Source organism: Anopheles moucheti, chromosome 2, assembly GCF_943734755.1.
Source record: "Anopheles moucheti chromosome 2, idAnoMoucSN_F20_07, whole genome shotgun sequence".
NCBI lineage: Eukaryota > Metazoa > Arthropoda > Insecta > Diptera > Culicidae > Anopheles > Anopheles moucheti.
Window position 1 is genome coordinate 89648157 of NC_069140.1, and position 12085 is coordinate 89660241.

The 12085-nt window shown below is 46.8% G+C and overlaps 1 protein-coding gene across 1 annotated transcript in view; it reads left to right on the forward strand.

Moving 5' to 3' along the window:
• The first annotated feature begins 4057 nt into the window (after positions 1-4057).
• The window catches only part of LOC128303035 (AT-rich interactive domain-containing protein 1B), a 63066-nt gene continuing 55038 nt past the window's right edge, over positions 4058-12085 (forward strand). Inside the window, exon 1 of the mRNA XM_053039890.1 lies at positions 4058-4165. Within this exon, the coding sequence (XP_052895850.1) occupies positions 4164-4165 (2 nt within the window). The 5' untranslated portion in view covers positions 4058-4163. The remainder of the gene's footprint in view (positions 4166-12085) is intronic.

Sequence of the window (12085 nt, forward strand, 5' to 3'; positions counted from 1 at the left end):
CTCTTATTATGCAAAGAAAGTTGATATTTTTGCACGTTCATTAAGTTATTCTTTCGAAATTCCATGATTTCACAGTTTAAGCTCATTGCTAATTATAAAATTATAGCAACATTCACTCCAACGCGTTCCGTAGCTTGCCTATCTCTGCATCTGTCAACTTCGGGCGTTCGTGCGCTTCGGGTGCGGCGTCTCGCTCGCACACTGTCTCGCTTTCCTTCGCACCACGCCGTTCTCCGGTGTGTGGCCATGGCATGTTTGCCGTGCGTTTCAAATCGCGTTCAAATCTTCCGACCGACGGTTTGTGCTGGTTCCGCCGCTGCGCTCGGTAGGGTGACGGTGTTTTTCCGCGATCGCGCAATCCATTGCCTCGCAAAGAGCAAGGACGCATTTACCAAGAACGCGTGCCCGTGCGTGTGGTTTTTTTTATCGTTGTTTTTTTTTTGGAAACGGAAAGGATGTGTTGTGCTACCCGTGGCAGGTTAGCCGTGTGAAGCGTGTGCCAATCGGCGAAGCACAAGTGGTGGGCAAACTGCAGTGTAAGGAATCTCGCTGGTTTTGCCGAAAACCTCCCCAACTGGAAGTGGTAGCTTGAACGTACAAGCAAAGAGACAAACCCCGTACAGCGATGCGGTCGCGTACGAGGGTGAAAATTAATAAGAGGCCGGTTTTGGTGGTACTTCTAGCATATCCAGCAAAGTGTATCCGTGCGTATGCGGTGGTGTTTTTCAAGAAATTAAAACTAAAAATAGAGTTTAGAGCAATTTGAACCTTCGGAAAAAAAGGAAATACTTCCCATCAAAGCAATCCTTCGCCTAACCACAGCGAAAAGGAAATTGCCTCCTTGGATGACTTGCGTACCGGTAGTACAGAGTCGGAAGAGTTTACAATACGCACTATTCCTCGGTGCCGACGCTGGCGAGGACATCACGCCGACGTCTTCCTTGAAATATTTTTTCCCCCTTTAAAGACGTACCAGAGGGGGAATCCAGTGTGTGTGTGTGCTCGTTTAAGCATCTTCAAATCCTTCTCATGTTCGAATGCTACCAGGAACGTTTTTTTTCGCGCTGCTCCAGGATATATGTGCGGTATAACCAAACTCCACCAAGCCGCCGGGGTCGGAATGCTTTTTGGACGGTTTTCTTGCGTGATTTGTGGGGCAGAAGGGGGGGAGGTTGGCAATACACACACACACACAATCCATCCCACAGTAAGCAACCCTTGGCGACAGCATGAGAAGAAGAAATGTTATAGAAGTGCCCAGTGTGAATAACCGAGAGAAAGGAGGAAAGTATTGAAGACGAACGCGAATGCGAAATATACCAAAAAAAAAACAAAAACGCAGCAACGCATGTTATTTTGTGTGTGCACGTGTGTGTGTGCGCGTTTTGCTCGACTTTTTACCTGGAATTTCGCGGCATCGCGGCGTGGTGGCACATTCTTTTTTGCCTACCCCCGTCTAGTTTGTTTGTTTGTTGCTTTTGAAAGGGGTGTTGTGTGTGTGTGTGTGTGAGTGTGTGGTTTTTTTTTTGGTTTTATGTGTTGCACTTTTGTGGCCGGTGGATGTGGGGGGATGCCCCAAAATCGATTTGCGAGACACACTCTAGGGGTTGCTGTGTGTGTCCGGTGTTTTATGATGATTGGCCGTCTTCCGTTTTGCGTTGCACTCGCGTTGATTGACCGTTTTTTTTGTTTTGGATGTTGATGAGTGTTTAGTTTAACGATTTTTGTGCCGTTGTGAAGTCCGTTTTTTTTTCTTCCCTGCATTGGCAATTGGTGAGGATCGGAATAGAGTTTTTCAGTGTGGAATGCTCTTTTTAATAGGTCGTGTCATGTGTTGCTGTGATGCAATTTTGTTTTTTTTTGGTGAAATGTTGTTGACGTTTACGTTCTGCTTGTGTTGGTGTGCTTGCACTTTTCACGTGAAGAAAACAATTGCATCCTTAGCGTTAACAAATCGAACGTTTAATGCACGTTTCCAGCTCATAGTGCACAAAGCGACGGTTAAGCGGCGACACGACGAGCTGCACCGGGACACACGGCCAAGGGCCGGAATCCTGTTTGTTCGTCGTTCTATGACCCCTTTTTTACCGTCCTGTACAAACAAGGATGCTGGGAACGGGCACAGTTGACGGCGATGACAGCTCGTACAGTTCACACATACACACACAGACACACACAGGTGTGTGAGGTGAGTCCTCGCACGGTGGGATCGGATGTTCCCCCGAGTTTAATGCGCCGTTCGCAGTTTGATGTACTGGCCCCGGTACTCTGGTGGTGGGTTCAGGGTTCAGCAAACCTCCCGGCCCCGAAAAGGACACACGAACCACACACACATTCGAACGCGGATCCAATAGAACAGGAAGCTCCTCCGCGTGGAATGACCCCTTTTTTTCCACGTACCCATATGATTGCTGTTTTTTTCTCGTGCTGTTGCCCTTTTCTTTCCGCTGCCGACGCAAAGGAAAGCGTTAAGAAAAATATAATCAGAAAAAGGGGAAATCAAACGAGCTCGAGATGTAAATTCAGGAGAGAAATGCTGGTGCCGAATCCTTGGCTTACACCGAACCGAGCCAGGATTAAGGAAGGGAACAAAAGTACGACATTTGCGAGCAAGTGTGCGTGCGTCTGGTGATGCTGGTTTATATAACCGTTGGTGCATACAGTCGCTACACGAAAAAAAAGGACACCCGTGTATGTACGCAAATGCCACGTGTGAAAGTATCCTGATTGTGTGAGTGTCTCCCTCTCTCATTATCCCCTTTTCTCTGGCTCGCTCTCTCTCTCGTTCTCTGTGCGATTGTGTCATGTGTTTGTTTTTTGTCTTGTTCCGTTCGTGCCGTTTCTAAATAGTGGAGCCGAGATTTTGGTTTCCCCCAAAAAAAACCCCGCTTTCCACGCGTGACAGACAGAGTATTTCCCGCGCGTACCAACACCAACTGCCCCATCAAAACCGCCACCAAATCAATCCTCGTCCCGGGCTCTTGTAGCTCGTTATGCCAGCGCGGATTGAATTATACAACAACTGCAATTGATTTATCGATTTGTGGCTGTGTGGCTTGTGTGTGTATGTTGCCTGTTATTTATTTCGTATTGCTCCATTTCCAATTTCGTTTTCCTTGTGCAGTTACGTCAGCCTTTGTTTTTTTTCGCCTGCCCGGCGGGAGAGGGGAACGGGAATTATTAGGCAAAAGGATTCAATTTGCCGGTTAAAAATTTAAAAACATACTTTTACCAAAACCACCGAACGAGTGAGTGTGTGTATAGTGATCAGTGGTTGTTTTTTAAGTAAAAAGAAAGAGTTAAAAAAAAAACGGTGTGAAAAGTGAAAATTGGTGTATGCAAGATTGATAAAATTCAGCGCAAAGAAAAATAGTGTTGCCGAAAGGATGCAAATAAAAAGGCAAACGTGAAAAAAACAACACCGCCCAAGGCGAGCAAAAAGAAATGTTCCAAATTGTGTGAAGCAGTGTTATGAAAATGTGCTCAACTTGACAAAATTGTGCCCCCCAGCGATAAGAATCGTTGTGGCTGAGTCCGCCGTGACCCAAATTAAATAGTCCCGAGTGTCCTTTCCGGCCCGTGTGTGTGTGTGTGACCATCAAACGCCCGTGAGGGCGCAAACAAAGTGAAGAGGCAAAACACGCCCGAGTGTCCTTTTCCATTCTGCCCCGTGTGGTGGGGTATCAACTCATTCATGACGGTGTGCGCCTGTTGCTTGACATAAAACACGGGCGGTGTGTGTGTTACGGTAGTGTTTGTGAGTGGAAGTGTGTTTGTGTGTGCGTTTAGAATATATCCGTTTTTTTTTCGGTCTCAAAATCCAACGACTCCCCGATGCTGATGATATCCACGTGTTAATGTAATCCTGCGCCCGTGTGTGCGCGTGCCCGCGTGTGTCACCGTGCCCACCAGCGGGAAAGCGGTGGGGGTGGGTGGTGTTCCGTGTGCAATGTGGTGTGGCAGGTGTAACGCGATTTCACAATCGAACGAGGATCGCGGACGCTTGCCGTCTACACGGTCTGCTACAGTGCGTTCCTCGCCCGCGGTCCTATGCAACGGCCTGACGAATGCAACCTGCGCGCCCCGCCACCCAGTATTGCACTATTGAAGAAACAAACACAAAACCCACAAGAAAAAAAGTACAATGAGGCCAAATAAATACGATGTAAGTATTTCACAGAGAGAAAAAAAACCTCCCACCCCACATGTCTGGTGGAAGGGTTCAAACGAAAAAAAAATGTGTGTTGAGGTTTGCCTATATCTTTGTATGTGTGGGAACGGTGTTTAAACCCCGTAGTACAACCAATTATATACGTCCATAAGAAGCATAATCGACGGGAGCATTGGTGATTTGTAACACTCGTCACGCGTCACTGCGGATTCACTTCAGATGTGATGCATTTCTAGCATTCTTCTATGCAGCTCGGAGAATTGTTTTATCACTACTGCTTGGAGGATGGAAATGCATCACATACGATCACGTTTTCATGCCACCTCTATTTGTCATCGTTTGATCGAGCTAGAAGTGTAGCTAAACCGGACAAAAGATGAATAAACATCTAAGAGCGCTCAGAACGATCAAGCCATCTTGCTTTAGATCTAGTATTTAATTTGGGAGACACTTCCTTTTCTGAAACGTGAGAAGACTCCTGAAAGGTTCGAGTTGCTATTTGGCTCTCCGTCGTCCAAGAGAAAGAGGGAGAGAGTTTCTCAATCTAGCGAAAGTCCTAGCCCTAGTTGTCGTCGAAGTCTGGATCCGACAGATATGTGATAAAGAAACGATATTTATCTATTGATATTTGGTAGGATCCGTTGACATAGACATTAGGATCTTCAATTCTGGTACTTATTACTCTGATCTGAGATGTTGGAATTGACGAGATCTAATTCTTGTAGTACTGAATATATACTTCAGGAGCGTTAGAGATTCGAGACGTCTGACAGTCTCGTTTTGCTATATGTCATTCCGTAATATAGGAGAGAAGTCCGAAGGACTGTGTCGCAGTTGACGTCGATGTTTGAATCTCATAGATGCGATACTCGTCTATTACTCTATTAGTGGCCGTTTACAGATACTTTAGAATTTACTGATCTGGAACGCAATGTCATAATCCCAGGAATTAAGACTCTTTTAAACTACTGAATGTATCAAAGGGCCTTAGAAAGTTACGAATTGCTAACTGAACCAGTATTTACCATAGAATCTTTTAAGCTGATGTGATATTAATTTATATGAGAGCTGTGGATCAGTTTTGTACGTACACTTCAATGTGTACACTTTTTCGAATGATTTGTATCTCAAAAGATTTCAAAGATATGATCTTTCTCTTCTCGAATTAATAATGTTCGAAATAGGACTTCCAGAATCGGGCAATCACTTGCATCCAACATCGGGGGTCTCATGAAGCCTCATACTCCATGTGGGATCATAGAAGATCCAAATCGTGGAATCCGATGCCATATTCACATACCTATTAGTTCATGTGTCCTTGAATGCTATATATGTTTCGTAAAATGTTAAATTATTAGAATTCCATCCTCCATCCTAAGACTTCTCCAGATATCTTCATAATCAAAACCTCAAAGCTCCTAAAACGCAAAGCTTCAAGACTGAAGAAATCTTGAGGAGCGTCTGGTCGTGAAGAATTTCCCGAGCTCATCCGTGTCCCACATACTCTGCCATTAAGATTGTAATTAACGGGTGTAAAAAAAACACATCATTCTATAGAAAATGTCGTCATCACCTGTCCTTTTGCCACCGTGTACCATTGCTAACCTTCAGGCATGAAGGCTATATTTGTTCGTCATGTGGTTTTGATTCTATCAATATACGCAAACGTTTATTTTTGGCCACACATTCAAGAATAAATCGTTCGCCGCGAGACATTTTTATTTTTGCTAACGACATTTGCAAATTGCAACTGACATACCGTGCTTGCGGGCCACCGTCCTATCTCTCGCTCAAGATTGATCGAATTGTTGTGGTACTAGCGCACCGCTTGTGGAGCGTGTTTAATTCCGCCCCAAATGGCAGCCAAATTCGGCGCTAAGTGGTCCACCACGGGAAAGCCACCGGATTGTTCAAACCATCAAGCACACCGAGTGGACCCCTATGGGGGGGTGTAGGCGAGAAAATGTCACCGATTATACCGACCACAGACACACGATAATCGTTCCGGTCTGCAAGGAAGGGCACTGCGGCAAGCACTCTCCCAGGGTGGTCTATTTGTCTATGACCATTTCTTCGCCTCCCTCTCCAAGACCTTTTTGGCATTTGCGCTATTCTTGCCCTGGGAGGCCTCCCAAGGCGTTCTCGCACATCGACGGACGTGTAGGTTTGCCCTTCATATTTATTGCATTTGGATTTTATTGGACAGATGCTTTTATTATTATTTGATGATGATCATCACATCACAAGGCGCTGGTTGATTCCATTTGCCTTCTGTTTTTTTTTTTTCGTTGTTGCTGTCGTTGTCTTTGCTGTGGTCGATGTGGTTGGCGAGGAGAAGGAGCGGTGTGGTAGCGAAAAGAAAATCAAATACAGACAAATTTATGTTGCTGTGCCAGCTCGCTCGATCTCGCAGCACGGCAACATCTTGCCCACCCCGCGTGGTGCCATATCGACCCTTATTGTTTGCCGTCATAGCACCGTGGCAGCGGGACAGTGCTGCGATTGATTGATTTGATTTATTCGAGACATTATAACCTCTAGCATTGATATCCATTTGCTCTCCACTCTTTGCTCGTACCCGCGTCCCCCGCGACCGCGACCGCAAACGATGTTTCAAGGAGGTTGCGAAAAGGCAAAATCTGTGGCAAGGAAAGGAACAATTGTTCGATGTTATTACCAAGTTAAAATATTTCGACATACGATATCATCGCAGCCGAAACTGCTGCTGCTGATTTGTGTTTTCTTTTGAAGGTTTTTTTAGTCCGTAAGTCACCGACCGTATGGGGTTTTGTAGATCGCAAATGGAGGAATAGAATAAATCACAACCGCGTTCAACATTACCACCGGAAAGCGTTAACGTTTAACGCCAGTGAAGGCCATCGCGCCGTGAGTTACGAGCCCGATCTAGCGTTCTAGCGGTCATTTGACCTCATTTTGCCACCAATTCTGTGCGGCAATAAATGTCTAACGAAAGTAAGGGAGGGAGCGGAAGTCAGAAATCTGTTAAAATCGGGTTATTGGACAGAAATCATGTTTATGGTGAGGAAATAGAAATTCTGGTTCACTTCCTGTCAACCGCTTGGCTCAATGGTTGTGAGCAGCGTTACGAATTTAGTTTTTGACGTATGGATTTAACTCACAATCAATGATTTTTTGGAAGTCCCACCAAAATTAGAGTTGTGCAACAAGAACTATTTCAGTATCGCAAAATTACCGATAAAATTCAAAGTTTTTACGTAAATTCAATAACTGTGAGTTTATGTGATCATTAAAATAAAAAGCAGTACATTTCGCTAAATATTGTGTACAAATACAACTGTATGAATGAACGACAACAAATCGTGACTTAGAGACAAAAATTGATGCCTACTGTTAAAAATTGGTGATCACGAGACAAAAATTGATACTCACTGTCAAAAAATTGGTGATCACGAGACAAAAATTGATACTCACTGTCAAAAAACGGTGATCACGAGACAAAAAATGATACTCACTGTCAAAAATTGGTGACTACGAGACTAAAAATTAGCGACAACGACTGTAAGTGAACGAATGAACTTCGTTCGTCAAATTATGTTGCTGCAGTTCGCGACTAATCCTTAGGTTGAACTAATTTTATAGAAGGACCAGAATTCACCTGGAATTGTGAGTTAAATATAAAAGCACGCACGTTAAGCGACTTGAAACTGCCCGTAACGCAGGTTGAACGACAAATTACGCAGGTTGAACGGAATGTAACGTAGATGGAGCGATCAGGAACGGCAGGTTAAAGAACTACCCGTCGAATGTAGAAGCATTTGAGGACCATCCAGAAACGATAGATTGAGCGAACTATATGAACGAGTTGAAGTATTAGAGACAGAGACAAAAGAGCGAATGAACTGTACCGTTCGTTCAGTTCTTTACAAAGAGCGATCCATTCCTACACAGAGTGCACAGTAGGGTCCTTCTATGTCTAGCTTTTAGACTACAATTATTGGGATTATTTCAGTTCTCTTCAGTATATGTACTCAGATCTTCTCGAGATCCCTACCGATCATCCTACCAACAGTGAATTTCGTTCCCCTCAACCCAATATTCTTCTATTTCTTAACTCTGCGAGGTAATCCTCCGGTGTGACTGAGGAATCCAGCTTCCTCCTGGGCCTTTCCTAGTTACTCCGCAGTTTTGAGCAGACTCAAACTATCTCTTATTTACAATAGGCCCGCCAGATAATGGCCCGATATGCCCTCTCAACCCCACATTGACTACCGTTTTTGCGACACATTGAGGTCCATCGAAGGTTTACTTATTTCGTCTTAAATTACGTTCTCGTCTACGCCCGCATGTAGTGCGCAGAAAAAAACCACCACCCGCGACAAGTAATTACAGCACGGCGTGTTCCGCAAACCGTGTGCCCAGCGGTTACACTCACTCTTTGCCGTTCCAAAGTGCGTAAAATGATTGGCACTAATAGATAATTTGAAGCCCAGAGCAGAGCAGACGTCCCATCAACCGTCCCGGCGTCCAGCAGTTGGTTCCGGTTGTAATTTTATGCTTTTACGCCCTTTTGTTATACGAGCTCTTCCCTGAGCTAGATAAGGAAATCTAACGCGGGAACACGCGGGAAAGTGCGTAGCCCGTAGTTGTTGTTGGGCAGGTGGTGGTTCCGTGGAGCCGTAAAGCTTGTGGCGCTAGTGTTGTGGCCGCGAGGTGGGTGAGGCGGCACCCGTCCGTTCCTCGAGTGGCGTTTCGGTGGATAAGAGTGCGCGCTGCCAGATAAGATCGTCATCGTAATGAGGCGCGTCTAAATCGAACCAACCAACCAAGTCCCGCACACGCGGTTGTAATCTGATTTACTTTGTCGTAGCAGTGAGAAGCTTTCAATCCAGCATTATCCAGCACACATTTGTTTGCAAAATCTCCGTACCACGTCAAACCTTCCGGGTTGTTCCTTGGCGGAGGTTCAGCAAACAAACAATCGTCCACGTCCGTCCATTTGAAATGCTGCGCCACAACCCATTCATCACCACGAGCACGAGATTTGATGAACAAACGCGCGCGTGGCCACCTTCACCCTCTAAATCTCGGCTCCCGTTCACAAAACTTCGTTGCGCCTCTCCAACCTCCAACCCTGGCCCTTTGCCCTTTTTGGCCCCCAGTTTTTTTTGTGTCTGCGTCCGTAAATCAACTTCCTCTTCCGGTGCAGCATAACGACGACGGGCCTCGACCTCGTCTCGCGTCCATAGGTGTGAGTGCAGTGTCCGGTCGGGGTCCCCCTCCGGGGACCACCACACGGGGATGAGACGTAACAATTGCAGTATTCTAGTTGGCCCGTCAGAGCAGCTCAGTTTCTATGCTCTTTTTTATCGTACACTCTCAATCAGCCGTGCCGCAATTGTTCAACTCCCGTGCCGTGCATTTTTCCATCATCACCATCATCATCTGTCCGTCCGTCCGTGCATCAATCCTTAACCTTTCCAAACAACTGCTCGAGCGCTCACTGTGACATTGATTGTTTGAAGCTTTTGCTTACCTTTCCCCGTCCCGATGTTGCACCCGATGATCGAGAATTCACACTCAGGCGGCCATCTTGTGGAATTATGTGGGCCACACGATGGTAACTCGTTGCCCCCACTCCACTGCGCCTGAGTTAGCAGCTGCGTCTTTCGGCTGGGTCCCCGTGCGTGACTCATCCGGACGCGTTGCAGAAGAAAAATTGCATTGTGTTTAGCGTGCGCGCGAGAGTGCGTTCGCCACGATCGCGCGGCGTCAATCGGCGCCATTCGGCGATCGGATTCCTTTTTGTTTGAGGCCGTTTGGCGACACGACGGATTGTGAACGGCTTCCGATGGGTTTTCCTTTCCCCACCCGTGTGGAGATGAACATGCATGAACATGAGCTCCTAACCATCACCCCCCCCCTCTCCCCTCCCTCACCTCTTCCCCTCTGGGTTGGTGGTTTCCGACTTTTGCGGCCAAACATAGGAAGTTAGTAGCGTTTTGGCAAGTCAACCGCAATGTTGCGGCGTTTGTGGGCTGCGTTGTTGTGCTTTATCGCGTGAAGAGTGTGCAGAGTGTGTGTCCTCGCCCCGGTGTTGCTGGTGGAGCGTGGACGATGGAGCTGCGGTTGGACGTCCTAACCGATCGTGCCGATGATCGATCTGGCAATGGGCGACCGCGTTCGACTTCCCGAAGGTACGTTGTTGGGTTCTGGCAGTTCCTCGTGGCATAATGTTCTGTTCAAACTGGTGGCCACATTGTCAAATTGCTCTCCCTTTCACTTTGCCACCCCCTTTTGGATTTATGGGTTCCAGTAGCGCATGCCAGGCTGGGGCACCACCACCGGGTATTACGTCGGGACGCAGACGTGAGCAGAACGTAAACAACTGTTGGCCACTACTACTCCTCCCGGAGCACTCGTAATGAAGCAGCTCTGCGGTTGTTGTGTTGTGCCGTGGTGCCCAAAGGGTTCGCGAGTTCTCGAGTGGCTGACACTACCAACGAACGCACCGGAATGCTTCTTGAGTGGGTGCAACAACCGTTGCGCGCCGTGTGTGTCCTAATTTTGGGGTTTGATAGGGCCCCTGGGGTGTGTGTATTTTTTTTTATCAGGAAAGGCACACACTATTCTTACGACAGAGTGTGTGCGTTTTGGAGTATCTGCTGCACACAGTGGAGTCGCGGGGCCAGTTCTCTCTCGCTGCGCCGCAAAACGGGCGGGGAGGGTTTCTTCTTATCGACACGATTTGTCACACGGGCGTGCAGCGTGTGCAGGTGTTGGTGGGATTTGTGTGTTGTGTATTGATTGTTTTTACTTCACATCTTACCCCCCTCTCCCCCCCTTTCCCCCACACCTTCTGGGTGTGTTTGGATGGTGAAGTGTGTGCCGCCTGCGATGGTTGAGATAAGAAGCTGGGTGGTGAACTAATTCGTCTCGATGGGGGTAAGTTGTAAAGCGAAAAGAAAAGAGAAAAGAAAAAACCGACCCCGGGGTTGTTGTTGATTCTTGCAACAGTTTAAGGGGGGGAGGGAGTCAAGTCAAACAAAACACGCGCGGACGCGTGTTAAGTGAAACCTTACAAAAATTGCTCTGCCTGCTCCAAACTATTAGAAATTATTTTACGAACACAAAAAGAAAACCATCTTGGGCGAGACCTTTCGATTTGGCGCTTGGAGGAGACGTGCGCCAGCAGTTGCCACGGACCGGTCAGTTGTCAACCGGACTGATATTGCGCCTCGAATTGATCTTTTTACGATCACATTCTTGTGCCACCACTATCATCGGCCGAGTATAAAGCAGTGCGTTTGTTGTCAAGAATGGAAACGTGTGGGAAATTTTCTATTGCACTAATTTATCTACTTACTTGCAATATATTTGCTGTGGGACAGCACTCGTTTTCCGCAAACGAGCTGTATTGGTTTAGTGTCAACTAATAATAGCTCCCTCCCTTGTGGGTTCTAACGCAAAAACATCTTTAACGTGTATTAGTCCTCTCAATCGTGCCGGTTTTAAACCGGAGGAATGTTGGGCAATAATACTGCTTTTTTTTCTACTACTTCGTCTGCTTTTTTGTTTCGTTGCAATGTGCAAAATTGCAGTTTGAGTGAATGCCACGGGAGACAGGAGTTCTTCCCTGCCGAGACCGATGTCGCGCCAGTAGGCACAAAATCCACTGACCAGCCAACGAACCGGAACAATCGTGTGTTGCTCCCCCCCCGAGGAGATTGAGGGTGAATGCAAAAAAAAAAAAATAACAACGGCATCATGAAACAACGAAACTGATGCACACGCGGACAGTCACTGTTCATCGAGTGAGGCGCCTTGGTGTTAATTTATTGATATGTGAATAATTTACTAATACATTCCATCGACTGGCGCGGCATGGGCGCGCGCACGAGTGATGGGGGGGGGGGGGGGGGGGGGGGTTTAGGA